This window comes from Mustelus asterias, chromosome 15 (assembly GCF_964213995.1).
Source record: "Mustelus asterias chromosome 15, sMusAst1.hap1.1, whole genome shotgun sequence".
In the NCBI taxonomy this organism is placed as follows: Eukaryota; Metazoa; Chordata; class Chondrichthyes; order Carcharhiniformes; family Triakidae; genus Mustelus; species Mustelus asterias.
In genome coordinates this window covers 66,000,150-66,016,449 of record NC_135815.1, presented here as the reverse complement: position 1 = coordinate 66,016,449, position 16,300 = coordinate 66,000,150, and the positions used below count along the sequence as shown (strand labels likewise).

Here is a 16,300-nt window from a genome sequence, read left to right as displayed (position 1 = left end):
ATCTATTAACTTACTGTTTCTTATTTTAGCGCTATCCAACTATCCCAGTATTATGGGCACCTTGTATTCCTTTCTGATATTACCTCCTGTTTCCCCACACTTGTATTTTTAGTCTGATTCACCCATCACCCGTGCTCATTGACCTATACCAACTCACGGTATAGCAACACTCAATTTTAAGATATTCATTCTTGTTTTCAATTCCCTCCATGGTCTCCCTATCTCTAACCTTCTCCAGCCCTATAATCCTCAGATCTTTGCACTCCTTTAATCTGACCTCTTACACATTGCTATTTCAATTGTCCCACTATTGCTGACAGTGCTTTTAACTACCAAGCACTCCTTAAACCCTACCTCTTGACTAAATTTCTGTCCTAATGTGCCTCAGTATCAAATTCTGTTGCAAATATTTCTGTGAAGTGCTTTGGTATATTAAAGATAACATATAAATCTTACAGTTACAGACAGGATGGGGACTAATTTAAACAACCCATTTTTCCTCTCACTACCAGTCCATAACAGAAAGGTGTTTTGGATTTTTGGTGGTGTATTTTCCCCAAGCCTTGAATTTGGAACGTTTCAATTCTCTATCAATAACTTGCAGAGCAAATTTGGGGTAAAATAAAATAGGAGGATTGATTTACTTCACAAACACAAAATGCAGGAAAGGGTTTCACAACATCCATTCCTTTTTCACGGATTCGTGAAGGGCAAGTCTTGCCTCACAAATTTGATTGAATTTTTTGAGGAGGTAACTAAGTGTGTTGATGAAGGTAGGGCAGTTGATGTCATATACATGGATTTTAGTAAGGCGTTTTCAAGGAGCAGCTACTGCGAGTCTGTGATAGGTATGTCCCTGTCAGGCAAGGAGGAATTGGTAGGGCTAGGGAACCGTGGTGCACCAAAAAAGTTTCTTTGTTGGTTAAAAAGAAAAAGGAGGCTTATGTTCGGATGAGACGTGAGCACTCGGGTAGTGCACTAGAAAGCTTTAGATTGGCTAAGAGGGAATTGAAGAGCGAGCTTAGAAGGGCTAAAAGGGGACATGAGAAGACTTTGGCGGATAGGGTTAAAGAGAATCCTAAGGCGTTCTATAGGTATGTCAAGAACAGAAGGTTGGTTAGGGCAAGTTTAGGGCCAGTTATAGATGGCAGAGGGAAGTTATGTGTGGAACCGGAGGAGATTGGTGAAGCATTGAACCAATATTTCTCTTCGGTGTTCACGCAAGGGGACATGAATATAGCTGAGGAGGACACTGGGTTGCAAGGGAGTAGAATAGACAGTATTACAGTTGATAAGGAGGATGTGCAGGATATTCTGGAGGGTCTGAAAATAGATAAATCCCCTGGTCCGGATGGGATTTATCCAAGGATTCTCTGGGAGGCAAGAGAAGTGATTGCAGAGCCTCTGGCTCTGATCTTCAGGTCGTCGTTGGCCTCTAGAACATAGAACATAGAACATAGAACATAGAACATTACAGCGCAGAACAGGCCCTTCGGCCCACGATGTTGCACCGACCAGTTAAAAAAAAACTGTGACCCTCCAACCTAAACCAATTTCTTTTCGTCCATGAACCTATCTACGGATCTCTTAAACGCCCCCAAACTAGGCGCATTTACTACTGATGCTGGCAGGGCATTCCAATCCCTCACCACCCTCTGGGTAAAGAACCTACCCCTGACATCGGTTCTATAACTACCCCCCCTCAATTTAAAGCCATGCCCCCTCGTGCTGGATTTCTCCATCAGAGGAAAAAGGCTATCACTATCCACCCTATCTAAACCTCTAATCATCTTATATGTTTCAATAAGATCCCCTCTTAGCCGCCGCCTTTCCAGCGAAAACAATCCCAAATCCCTCAGCCTCTCCTCATAGGATCTCCCCTCCATACCAGGCAACATCCTGGTAAACCTCCTCTGCACCCTCTCCAAAGCCTCCACATCCTTCCTGTAATGTGGGGACCAGAACTGCACACAGTACTCCAAGTGCGGCCGCACCAGAGTTGTGTACAGTTGCAACATAACGCTACGACTCCTAAATTCAATCCCCCTACCAATAAACGCCAAGACACCATATGCCTTCTTAACAACCTTATCTACTTGATTCCCAACTTTCAGGGATCTATGCACACATACACCTAGATCCCTCTGCTCCTCCACACTATTCAAAGTCCTCCCGTTAGCCCTATACTCAACACATCTGTTATTCCTACCAAAGTGAATTACCTCACACTTCTCCGCATTAAACTCCATCCGCCACCTCTCGGCCCAACTTTGCAACCTGTCTAAGTCTTCCTGCAAACTACGACACCCTTCCTCACTGTCTACCACACCACCGACTTTGGTGTCATCAGCAAATTTGCTAATCCACCCAACTATACCCTCATCCAGATCATTAATAAATATTACAAACAGCAGTGGCCCCAAAACAGATCCCTGAGGTACACCACTTGTAACCGCACTCCATGATGAATATTTACTATCAACCACCACCCTCTGTTTCCTATCCGCTAGCCAATTCCTGATCCAATTTCCTAGATCACCCCCAATCCCATACATCTGGATTTTCTGCAGAAGCCTACCATGGTGAACCTTATCAAACGCCTTACTAAAATCCATATATACCACGTCCACTGCCTTGCCCCCATCCACCTCCTTGGTCACTTTCTCAAAAAACTCAATAAGGTTAGTAAGGCACGACCTACCTGCCACAAAACCATGCTGACTATCACCTATCAATTCATTACTCTCCAAATAACTATAAATCCTATCCCTTATAATTTTTTCCAACATCTTGCCGACAACAGAAGTGAGACTCACCGGTCTATAATTCCCGGGGAAGTCTCTGTTCCCCTTCTTAAACAATGGGACAACATTCGCTAACCTCCAATCTTCTGGTACTATACCAGAGGCCAACGACGACCTGAAGATCAGAGCCAGAGGCTCTGCAATCACTTCTCTTGCCTCCCAGAGAATCCTTGGATAAATCCCATCCGGACCAGGGGATTTATCTATTTTCAGACCCTCCAGAATATCCTGCACATCCTCCTTATCAACTGTAATACTGTCTATTCTACTCCCCTGCAACCCAGTGTCCTCCTCAGCTATATTCATGTCCCCTTGCGTGAACACCGAAGAGAAATATTGGTTCAATGCTTCACCAATCTCCTCCGGTTCCACACATAACTTCCCTCTGCCATCTATAACTGGCCCTAAACTTGCCCTAACCAACCTTCTGTTCTTGACATACCTATAGAACGCCTTAGGATTCTCTTTAACCCTATCCGCCAAAGTCTTCTCATGTCCCCTTTTAGCCCTTCTAAGCTCGCTCTTCAACTCCCTCTTAGCCAATCTAAAGCTTTCTAGTGCACTACCCGAGTGCTCACGTCTCATCCGAACATAAGCCTCCTTTTTCTTTTTAACCAACAAAGAAACTTTTTTGGTGCACCACGGTTCCCTAGCCCTACCAATTCCTCCTTGCCTGACAGGGACATACCTATCACAGACTCGCAGTAGCTGCTCCTTGAAAAAACTCCACATGTCGGACGTTCCCAGTCCCTGTAATCTCCTAGTCCAACCTATGTTTCCTAATTCTCTCCTAATAGCCTCATAATTACCCTTCCCCCAGCTAAAACCACTGGCCCGAGGTTCATGCCTATCCCTTTCCATCACTAAGGTGAACGTAACCGAATTGTGGTCACTATCACCAAAATGCACACCAACTTCCAAGTCTAGCACCTGGTCTGGCTCATTTCCCAGCACCAGATCCAATATAGCCTCACCTCTAGTTGGCCTGTCTACATACTGAGTCAAAAAACCTTCCTGCACGCTTTGAACAAAAACTGACCCCTCTAACGAGCTAGAGCTATAACAATTCCAGTCAATATTAGTCAAGTTAAAATCCCCCATAACAATTGCCCTATTACTTTCACTCCTAAGCAGGATTGACTCCGCAATCCTTTCCTCAACCTCTCTAGAACTTTTAGGAGGTCTATAAAAGACTCCCAACAGGGTGACCTCTCCTCTCCTATTTCTAATCTCCGCCCATACTACCTCAACAGATAAGTCCTCATCAAACCTCCTCTCTGACACTGTGATACAATCTCTGACCAATAATGCTACCCCTCCCCCTCTTCTACCTCCTTCCCTACTTCGACTAAAACATTTGAACCCCGGGACCTGCAGCATCCATTCCTGCCCCTGCTCTATCCATGTCTCTGAAATAGCCACAACATCGAAGTCCCAGGTACTGATCCACGCTGCAAGTTCACCCACTTTATTGCGAATACTCCTGGCATTGAAGTATACACATTTCAAACCCTGCTCCACCCCACCTCTGCAATGTGGATATAGTATAGCCTCTGGTATAGTACCAGAAGATTGGAGGTTAGCGAATGTTGTCCCATTGTTTAAGAAGGGGAACAGAGACTTCCCCGGGAATTATAGACCGGTGAGTCTCACTTCTGTTGTCGGCAAGATGTTGGAAAAAATTATAAGGGATAGGATTTATAGTTATTTGGAGAGTAATGAATTGATAGGTGATAGTCAGCATGGTTTTGTGGCAGGTAGGTCGTGCCTTACTAACCTTATTGAGTTTTTTGAGAAAGTGACCAAGGAGGTGGATGGGGGCAAGGCAGTGGACGTGGTATATATGGATTTTAGTAAGGCGTTTGATAAGGTTCACCATGGTAGGCTTCTGCAGAAAATGCAGATGTATGGGATTGGGGGTGATCTAGGAAATTGGATCAGGAATTGGCTAGCGGATAGGAAACAGAGGGTGGTGGTTGATAGTAAATATTCATCATGGAGTGCGGTTACAAGTGGTGTACCTCAGGGATCTGTTTTGGGGCCACTGCTGTTTGTAATATTTATTAATGATCTGGATGAGGGTATAGTTGGGTGGATTAGCAAATTTGCTGATGACACCAAAGTCGGTGGTGTGGTAGACAGTGAGGAAGGGTGTCGTAGTTTGCAGGAAGACTTAGACAGGTTGCAAAGTTGGGCCGAGAGGTGGCGGATGGAGTTTAATGCGGAGAAGTGTGAGGTAATTCACTTTGGTAGGAATAACAGATGTGTTGAGTATAGGGCTAACGGGAGGACTTTGAATAGTGTGGAGGAGCAGAGGGATCTAGGTGTATGTGTTCATAGATCCCTGAAAGTTGGGAATCAAGTAGATAAGGTTGTTAAGAAGGCATATGGTGTCTTGGCGTTTATTGGTAGGGGGATTGAATTTAGGAGTCGTAGCGTTATGTTGCAACTGTACACAACTCTGGTGCGGCCGCACTTGGAGTACTGTGTGCAGTTCTGGTCCCCACATTACAGGAAGGATGTGGAGGCTTTGGAGAGGGTGCAGAGGAGGTTTACCAGGATGTTGCCTGGTATGGAGGGGAGATCCTATGAGGAGAGGCTGAGGGATTTGGGATTGTTTTCGCTGGAAAGGCGGCGGCTAAGAGGGGATCTTATTGAAACATATAAGATGATTAGAGGTTTAGATAGGGTGGATAGTGATAGCCTTTTTCCTCTGATGGAGAAATCCAGCACGAGGGGGCATGGCTTTAAATTGAGGGGGGGTAGTTATAGAACCGATGTCAGGGGTAGGTTCTTTACCCAGAGGGTGGTGAGGGATTGGAATGCCCTGCCAGCATCAGTAGTAAATGCGCCTAGTTTGGGGGCGTTTAAGAGATCCGTAGATAGGTTCATGGACGAAAAGAAATTGGTTTAGGTTGGAGGGTCACAGTTTTTTTTTTTTTTAACTGGTCGGTGCAACATCGTGGGCCGAAGGGCCTGTTCTGCGCTGTAATGTTCTATGTTCTATGTTCTATGTTTGATAAGGTCCCCCATGGTCGGCTTATGATGAAAGTAAGGAGGTGTGGGATAGAGGGAAAGTTGGCCGATTGGATAGGTAACTGGCTATCTGATCGAAGACAGAGGGTGGTGGTGGATGGAAAATTTTTGGACTGGAGGCAGGTTGCAAGCAGAGTGCCACAGGGATCAGTGCTTGATCCTCTGCTCTTTGTGATTTTTATTAATGACTTAGAGGAGGGGGCTGAAGGGTGGATCAGTAAATTTGCTGATGACACCAAGATTGGTGGAGTAGTGGATGAGGTGGAGGGCTGTTGTAGGCTGCAAAGAGACATAGATAGGATGCAAAGCTGGGCTGAAAAATGGCAAATGGAGTTTAACCCTGATAAATGTGAGGTGATTCATTTTGATAGGACAAATTTAAATGTGGATTACAGGGTCAAAGGTAGGGTTCTGAAGACTGTGGAGGAACAGAGAGATCTTGGGGTCCATATCCACAGATCTCTAAAGGTTGCCACTCAAGTGGATAGAGCTGTGAAGAAGGCCTATAGTGTGTTAGCTTTTATTAACAGGGGGTTGGAGTTTAAGAGCCGTGGGGTTATGCTGCAACTGTACAGGACCTTGGTGAGACCACATTTGGAATATTGTGTGCAGTTCTGGTCACCTCACTATAAGAAGGATGTGGAAGCGCTGGAAAGAGTGCAGAGGAGATTTACCAGGATGCTGCCTGGTTTGGAGGGTAGGTCTTATGAGGAAAGGTTGAGGGAGCTAGGGCTGTTCTCTCTGGAGCGGAGGAGGCTGAGGGGAGACTTAATAGAGGTTTATAAAATGATGAAGGGGATAGATAGAGTGAACGTTCAAAGACTATTTCCTCGGGTGGATGGAGCTATTACAAGGGGGCATAACTATAGGGTTCATGGTGGGAGATATAGGAAGGATATCAGAGGTAGGTTCTTTACGCAGAGAGTGGTTGGGGTGTGGAATGGACTGCCTGCAGTGATAGTGGAGTCAGACACTTTAGGAACATTTAAACGGTTATTGGATAGGCACATGGAGCACACCAGGATAATAGGGAGTGGGATAGCTTGATCTTGGTTTCAGATAAAGCTCGGCACAACATCGTGGGCCGAAGGGCCTGTTCTGTGCTGTACTGTTCTATGTAATACCTTTAATTAGTCCATACATATAAATATATCTTCTATTCATTTTAGAAATTAAACAAAGAAATTTAGATGCACAGTTACAGAGTGCCCCTTTGATACTAAACATATGTTAGATCCATTCCTTTAAAGCACCCAACTGTTGAAATCACAAGGCCATAAAGGAGACTTAATTGCCTCACCAGACACCTTATCAGAAACAACTGATACAAGAGTGAGTTTTAATGAAGCTGCCTTCACAGTTTCTAACCAAAACAGAGTCAGAAAGATATTAATGTCTTAGCCAATGAAAGAGTTATGGTAGGGGACTTAGTGGGAACTGACAAGGATTAATGGTAACACAATGATACCCCTTTTAATTGTAGATAGTGATAAAAAGCTCAGTCATTGAATTGATAAGCAATATATACATGTATTTCATTATGTTGGCAATAAACAAAACTTATCAGGGCTATAATTGGGAAATATCCTGAAGGCAAGATGAGTTGACCACATCTCTTAAAGATTCAGTTAGCTTCACTGACAAGGCCATAAAATACTAATGCCTTTTGTAGGCCCCCTTTATCAATTAAAGGATGCCCATATGAGACTGTTTTAGTGAAGATGCTTTGTGAGGCTGCTATCGAAAATAGAGACATGAAGTCTAACTAAGAGACGAGAGCACAGTAAGAAGTCTCACAACACCAGGTTAAAGTCAACATCCAACATCTCCACATCAGAGACTAGAGGACAGGCTTAGGGATGATATATTGGGGTATCCCACGAGGTACCGTGATTTCATGCATCAGGGTGGTTCAGTATTTTTTATTGGATCAATACGTAAAGTATGTCATTTGTAACACTTTTGATTGGATTGTGTCCAACTGACAGTGAGCTGCAGAATTGTATAAACCAGGATGATTTTCTTTGTCCGGTGGAGTGGTGTCACTGATGCATTGTGTCAAGACTCCTCCCCTTGCTAGCAAGTAAAATAAAGACAATCTGCCGGTTAAGTATCTTGTGTTAATGTGTGTTTGTGTTAAAGTCAAACTTGGAAGTTGAGATTTCGACATAGTTCACAGTGTAGATGAGGGCCAGACAATTGTACTTGTACGTTATGTCACATCGGCGAGGTTTACAACAGGTTCACCCAGACATAAACCTATCGTGGGGATCCCCCTGTAAGTATAGCCCCCAGGGGAGAGGGTCATGGCCAGGCAATGCCCGAGCACTGCCCCCGGTACAGGTTGGCACTCCTCTATGGGAAGCCTCACATGCAGTGACTCATTTATTTGTGATGGTGGGGGGGGGGGGGGGGGGGGGGGTGTGTGTGGATGTTGGAGCGGTGGGGATGCCATCAATGACTTTTTGGGGGGGAGGGGGCGTCCAATGCTGGAGATGGTTGTTTGGGATGGGGGAAAGGATCTAATACTGGCAATGACTGTTTCAGGGCCGGGGGTGAGGGGGGGAGTGAGGGTCATAGGAATCTGTTGAGGGGTACTGATGATGTCTGTTTGGTGGTTGGGAACCCCTGAGATCTCAGTGGTGGGTTGAGGGAGAGCTTCTTAGTCTGATCCAGGTACCCTTCCCACCTCAGTGCAGTTGGTTTTGCCAACATGTTTAGGCCCTGCCCTGCAACATGACAGTGTGAAACACCCTCCTCCTGCATCCCACCCCCCCCCCCCCCCCCTTTTCACAACCACATAGATTTCAAAGCACTTTACATAGGTACAGTTATAATGTAGGAAACATTGCAGCTAATTTGCGCTCAAGAAAACTCCGACAAACAGTAATGTGATAACAACATGATAACCTGTTTTTGTGATATTGATTGAGAATAAATATTGACCAGGACTGGGAGATAACTCTGCTGCCCTTCTTTGAAATAATGCTATGACATTTTTATATCAGCTCAACAGCAAACGCGACCTCAAGGCAGCATCTCCTATCACTAACCTTCACAATTTTGTGTACCTCAATCATGTCACCCCTCAGCCTTCTCTGTTCAAGGAAAACAACCCCAACTTCTCAAATTTCTCCTCGTAGTTATAATTCTCCAGCCCTGGCAACATTCTGTTAAATCTTTTCTGCACTCTCGCCAGAGCCGTTCCGCCCTTCATGTAATGTGACCAGAACTGCATACAGTACTCCAGTTGTGGTCTTACCAGTGTCTCATGCAATTCCAGTATTATATCCCTACTTTTGTATTCTATACCTCTGCCAATGTAGGAGACCATTCCTTATGCCTGCTTTACAACCTTATCTACCTGTTCAGCTACCTTTAGGGACCTGTGCACTTGCAAGCCAAGATCTATCACTTCATCTACTCCTCTCAGTATATTACCATTTATTGTGTATTCCCTAGAACTGTTTGACCCCCCAAATGCATTATCTTACACTTATCAGAGTTGAATTCCACCGACCACTTTCCTGCCCACTCCACCAACCTGTTTGTATCACTTTGGACCTTACAATTATCCTCTGCACTGTCCACTAATTGGCCAATTTTTATGTCATCTGCAAATTTCACAATCGTGCCCCCCACGTTCAAATCCAAATCGTTATACATAAAACAAACAGGGGTCCCAATACCTGAGCCCTGTGGAACACCAATTGAAACAGATTTCCATTTGCAAGGGCAGCCATTGACCATTGCCCATTGTTTCCTGTTACCAAGCCAACTTTGAATCCAATTCACCACATTACCCTGTAGCCCATGGGCTTTTACTTTTTTTGACCAGTCTACCATGTGGGACCTTGTTAAATGCCTTACTAAAATCCATGTAGACAACATCCACTGCACTACCCTCATTGATCCACCCAGTCACTTCTTCAAAGATACCAACAAACTGCAGCTGCGCATAATTCAATGGAAGCTATCCTTGTAACTAGGAGTTTTATGGTCCTTGACTCTTTTCTGGGTCTGCTTTAATCAAGACCTGTAGTTTTCTCAGAGTTTTCCATGAGTGACTGAGTATAGCGTATGTGATTATTAACCCTTTCAAGGAACAAAGGGACCATCATAGAAATCATAGAAACCCTACAGTGCAGAAGGAGGCCATTCGGCCCATCGAGTCTGCACCGACCACAATCCCACCCAGGCCTTACCCCCACATATTTTACCCGCTAATCCCTCTAACCTACGCATCCCAGGACTCTAAGGGGCAATTTTTTAACCTGCAGTTATGGTGTACATGTACATAGATTCTTGAAGGTGGCAGCACAAGTAGACAGGGTGATGAAGAAGACATATGGAATGCTTGCCTTCATTTGCCAGGGCATAAAATATAGGAGCAGAGAGGTCTTGGTACAACTTTATAAAACATTTGTTCAGCCACAGATGGAATATTGTGCGCAGTTCTGGTCACCACGCTATGAGAATGACGTGATTGCACTGGAGAGGGTACAGAGGAGATTCACAAGGATGTTGCCTGGGATGGAAAGTTTCAGTTATGAGGAGACTTGGTTTGTTTTTCGGGGGGGGGGGGGATTTGATAGAGGTATACAAAATTGAGTGGCAGAAAGAGTAGATTATGAGAATTTTTTCCCCATGGCAGTGGTGTCTAAAACCAGAGGGGCATAGGTTTAAGGTGAGGAGTAAATTGTTTAGAATTTGATTTGATTTAATAACATAGTGAAAAGTATTGTTTCTTGCACGCTATACAGACAAAACATACCATTCATAGAGAAGGAAGCAAGAGAGTGCAGAATGTAGTGTTACAGTCATAACTAGGGTGTAGAGAAAGATCAATGTAATTCAAAAGTCTGACAGCAGCAGGGAAGAAGCTGTTCTTGAGTCGGTTGGTGTGTGACCTCAGACTTTTGTATCTTTTCCCCGACGGAAGAAGGTGAAAGAGAGAATGTCCGGGGTGCGTGGGGTCCTTAATTATGCTGGCTGCTTTGCCGAGGCAGCGGGAAGTGTAGACAGAGTCAATGGATGGGAGGGGATCTGAGAAAAAGATTTTTAACCCAAAGGGTGGTGGAAAAATGGAACATGCTGCCTGAGGGTGGTGGAGACAGGTCCTCTCATAACATTAAAGAAGCATCTGGAGGAGCACTTAAATCGCTAAGGCATTGTAGGCTATGGACCAAGTGCTGATAAATGGGATTAGTATAGATTGGTATTTGATGATCGGCATAGACATGGACCGAAGTGCCTGTTTCTGTATTGTATGATTTTATAACATCAACAATGAAACCCACTGACATTAATGTAACGTTGAAGAATTGTCACTTTAAAAATATATTTTTTTAAAACGCGAAACAGGCGGAAATGAGTACAAGTTTCAGGTGTTTAAATCTCTCTTTGAATCCATGAGTTTAGTTCGGATTTCTACCTGGATAGGATGGGTTTCTTAATTTCCTGTGCTTAGACCATCAACTCGCTCCCTTTGGGCTTGGGTGTGTGTTTCTCCCTAGCTCTTCACTGACTCGCCTTTTCCAGCGACAACTTGAAGTTGGCGCCTCCACGTTCGGACGAACGCTACTGGCTTGCGCCGTTGCAGGCGTCCCGACGCATGACGTTGCTCCGGCTTGCGCGTGTGAGGAAGGTGCGCTCGGAGCGGTCGGTAGCAGCTTCGCCATGTCGCTGACAGCTCGCTGGATCTGCTGCTCCAGGGCTCTGGCTTTGCCAGGCCCTGTCGCCAGAGGCTACACCCGTTGGAGGCGCGTCAGTAAGAGAGACTTTCGCTTTGTTTACCGCTTTTTAATGGACCCGCGGGGGGAATTTTATATAAAAATACGTAAGCTTGATACGCACTTGACGTTTAATTTGAAAAAGGTTCGACGTTTTAAAAATTAAATCAAATACCGCTTGTTGTCTGGCTGAAATGTGATGTTTTAATTGTGACAGGAAGTAAATGAGATACCTAAAGGAAGTAAGTATTATTGACAAGGCTTTTAAGTGTTAATCTGCGTTTATATGGCCTTGTATTTAGCAAAATGTGCTCATATGCTTCACCGAATCATGGTTATAGAACAAACAAGTAATTCGGCCTATACTGGCTCTTGGTGGTGTGTGTCAGCCATGACTCAGGTGGTAGCATATTGTTATATTTGCCTCTGAATCGCAAGGTTCATGTCCCTTTCTGGATTTTAGCGCAAAAATCAGCACCTGTCTTTCAACTGAGACGCTAAACCGAGGCCCTATGAGTCTGATATTGTGAACGTAAAATATCCTATGTTTTCATTTCTCTCTACTTCACCCAAGCTGCTTCCTTCAGTCATGTCAATCTCACTTCTGTAGGAACCATCCACAAATATGTCACAGTCCTCTGGAAACTATTTTAATTCCCCTCTTCCAGGTTTCTCAGAGATAAGATATAATTTACTATCTATTGAATGTGGATACCTCAATCGTTTGTTTTGATACTTAGAAGCCAATCTGCTGGGTACTTCCTTTTGCCACAAGGGTGAAGACCACAATAGATTTTCTACTAGTTTCAACTTCGATAATCTTCCAGCTTTTCCCTCATGAAATCCGAACTGAGATTAGGCCCCACCTGCATTCCAGGCAGCAAATAATGAAGTTAACTTTTTCTCTGCTTACATTGTGGGCCCACTAACTGTCACTTACTTTAGTCATCTTCTCCCAGTGAGCTACAAACACACATCAGGTCCAAGCTGCAATTAACCCTGTTAGGTAAATTGAACAGTAAGAAGTCTCACAACACCAGGTTAAAGTCCAACAGGTTTATTTGGTAGCAAATACCATAAGCTTTCGGAGCGATGCCCCTTCGTCAGATGGAGTAGTTATCTGTTCTCCAACAGTACACAGACACAGAAATCAAGTTACAGAATACTAATTAGAATGCAAATCTCTACAGCCAGCCGGGTCTTAAAAGGTACAGATAATATGGGTGGAGGGAACATTAAACACAGGTTAAAGAGATGTGTATTGTCTCCAGGCAGAACAGCTAGTGATATTATGCAAGATCAGGGGGAAAGCTGTGGCGAGCTGTGGGGGTTACTGATAATGTGACATAAATCCAACATCCCGGTTTAGGCCATCCTCATGTGTGCGGAACTTGGCTATCAGTTTCTGCTCAGCGACTCTGCGCTGTCGTGTGTTGTGAAGGCCGCCTTGGAGAACGCTTACCTGAAGATCCAAGGCTGAATGCCCGTGACTGCTGAAGTGCTCCCCCACAGGAAGAGAACAGTCTTGCCTGGTGATTGTCGAGCGGTGTTCATTCATCCGTTGTCGTAGCATCTGCATGGTTTCCCCAATGTACCATGCCTTGGGACATCCTTTCCTGCAGCGTATCAGGTAGACAACGTTGGCCGAGTTGCAAGAGTATGTACCATGTACCTGGTAGATGGTGTTCTCACGTGAGATGATGGCATCTGTGTCGATGATCCGGCACGTCTTGCAGAGGTTGCTGTGGCAGGGTTGTGTGGTGTCATGTTCTCCTGAAGGTTGGGTAGTTTGCTGCGGACAATGGTCTGTTTGAGGTTGTGTGGTTGTTTGAAGGCAAGAAGTGGGGGTGTGGGGATGGCCTTGGCGAGATGTTCGTCTTCATCAATGACATGTTGAAGGCTCCGGAGGAGATGCCGTAGCTTCTCCGCTCCGGGGAAGTACTGGACGACGAAGGGTACTCTGTCCACCGTGTCCCGTGTTTGTCTTCTGAGGAGGTCGGTGCGGTTTTTTGCTGTGGCGCGTCGGAACTGTTATGTCGAGGGCATCTTGAAACCCATTGTACAAAGAACCCCCAGCTTTTGTCACGACACTACGGACTTCCTACAGAAACTCAACACACATGGAGCAGTTGAACCAGGAGCACTCCTCGTCACAATGGATGTCTCGGCACTCTACACCAGCATCCCCTACGATGATGGCATTGCTGCAACGGCCTCAGTACTCAATGCCGTCAACTGCCAGTTTCCAGATGCAATCTTACAACTCATCCGCTTCATCCTGGACCACAATATCTTCACTTTCAACAACCAGTTCTTCATCCAGACACACAGAACAGCCATGGGGACAAAATTCGCACCTCAATATGCCAACATCTTCATGCACAGGTTCGAACAAGACTTCTTCACCGCACAGGACCTTCAACCGATGCTATACACTAGATACATCGATGACATTTTCTTCCTTTGGAGTCATGGTGAGCAATCACTGAAACAACTATATGATGACATCAACAAGTTCCATCCCACCATCAGACTCACCATGGACTACTCTCCGGAATCGGTTGCATTCTTGGACACACGCATCTCCATTAAGGACGGTCGCCTCAGCACCTCACTGTACCGCAAGACCACGGATAACCTCATGATGCTCCACTTCTCCAGCTTCCACCCTAAACACGTAAAAGAAGCCATCCCCTACGGACAAGCCCTCCGAATACACAGGATCTGCTCGGATTAGGAGGATCGCAACAGACACCTCCAGACGCTGAAAGATGCCCTCATAAGAACAGGATATGGTGCTCGACTCATCGATCAACAGTTCCGACGCGCCACAGCGAAAAACCGCACCGACCTCCTCAGAAGACAAACACGGGACACGGTGGACAGAGTACCCTTCGTCGTCCAGTACTTCCCCGGAGCGGAGAAGCTACGGCATCTCCTCCGGAGCCTTCAACATGTCATTGATGAAGACGAACATCTCGCCAAGGCCATCCCCACACCCCCACTTTTTGCCTTCAAACAACCACACAACCTCAAACAGACCATTGTCCGCAGCAAACTACCCAGCCTTCAGGAGAACAGTGACCACGACACCACACAACCCTGCCACAGCAACCTCTGCAAGACGTGCCAGATCATCAACACAGATGCCATCATCTCACGTGAGAACACCATCTACCAGGTACACGGTACATACTCTTGCAACTCGGCCAACGTTGTCTACCTGATACGCTGCAGGAAAGGATGTCCCAAGGCATGGTACATTGGGGAAACCATGCAGACGCTACGACAACGGATGAATGAACACCGCTCGACAATCACCAGGCAAGACTGTTCTCTTCCTGTGGGGGAGCACTTCAGCAGTCACGGGCATTCAGCCTTGGATCTTCAGGTAAGCGTTCTCCAAGGCGGCCTTCACAATACACGACAGCGCAGAGTCGCTGAGCAGAAACTGATAGCCAAGTTCCACACACATGAGGATGGCCTAAACCGGGATGTTGGATTTATGTCACATTATCAGTAACCCCCACAGCTTGCCACAGCTTTCCCCCTGATCTTGCATAATATCACTAGCTGTTCTGTCTGGAGACAATACACATCTCTTTAACCTGTGTTTAATGTTCCCTCCACCCATATTATCTGTACCTTTTAAGACCCGGCTGGCTGTAGAGATTTGCATTCTAATTAGTATTCTGTAACTTGATTTCTGTGTCTGTGTACTGTTGGAGAACAGATAACTACTCCATCTGACGAAGGGGCATCGCTCCGAAAGCTTATGGTATTTGCTACCAAATAAACCTGTTGGACTTTAACCTGGTGTTGTGAGACTTCTTACTGTGCTTACCCCAGTCCAACGCCGGCATCTCCACATCAGGTAAATTGAAACCAGAGAACCTACCTAAACTCACCGATCGCCATGATATTTAGCATGCTTAGGAATGCTTCATACAGGCCCTTTAGGTTAATTATCCTTCATTTGACTGAATTTCACTGAATAGTGGGGTGAGGGATGTTGTGATAAGTTAAAAGGAGAGGGCAAAGCAAGAGATCAGGGGAGCAGAGTAACAATGATCAGAACATAGCAGGAAGGGATATAGTGTACAAGACCATGCCAACAGATACATCTAGAGGTTGTAAAAATAGTAAAAATACAACTAAAGACTCTGTATTGGAATACATATAGCATTTGTAATAAAATAGATAAATTGTCAGTTCAAATAATTACAGTAACATGGCTGCAAGATGATAAAGGCTTGAACCTGAATACTCAAGGGTTCCTAATGTTTTGGAAGGGCAGAAAGTTAGGAAAAAGTGGAGAGAGTAGTACTAAAATTAGTACAATAAAGAAAGATTACAAAGAAAATTACAGCACAGGAACAGGCCTTTCGGCCCTCCAAGCCTGCACGGCCATGCTGCCGACTGAACTAAAAACTCCCTACCCTTCCAGGGACCATATCCCTCTATTCCCATCCTATTCATGTATTTGTCAAAATGCCCCTTAAAAGTCACTATCATATCTGTTTCCACTACCTCCCCCGGCAGCGAGTTCCAGGCACACACCACCTCTGTGTAAAAAAAAAAACTTGCTTCGTACATCTCCTTTAAATCTTACCCCTTGCACCTTCAACCTATACCCCCTAGTAATTGACTCTTCCACCCTGTGAAAAACCTTCTGACTATCCACTCTGTCCATGCCCCTCATAATCTTGTAGACGTCTATCAGGTTGC

General features: G+C 45.2%; 1 protein-coding gene across 12 annotated transcripts in view; it reads left to right on the top strand.

The window, feature by feature from the left end:
* The first annotated feature begins 11,472 nt into the window (after nt 1-11,472).
* The window catches only part of serac1 (serine active site containing 1), a 232,373-nt gene continuing 227,545 nt past the window's right edge, over nt 11,473-16,300 (top strand). For 7 of the 12 annotated variants that reach the window (XR_013499660.1, XM_078229995.1, XM_078230003.1 and 4 more), the window contains exon 1: nt 11,506-11,679. Coding sequence is in view for 10 of the 12 variants with exons in the window: in XM_078229995.1 (XP_078086121.1) it covers nt 11,520-11,679 (160 nt within the window). In the remaining 2 variants the exon portion in view is untranslated. Of the gene's footprint in view, nt 11,680-11,781; nt 11,815-16,300 lie in introns of those variants that run through there. The other 5 variants (XM_078229997.1, XM_078229999.1, XM_078230002.1 and 2 more) reach the window with 4 other exon arrangements.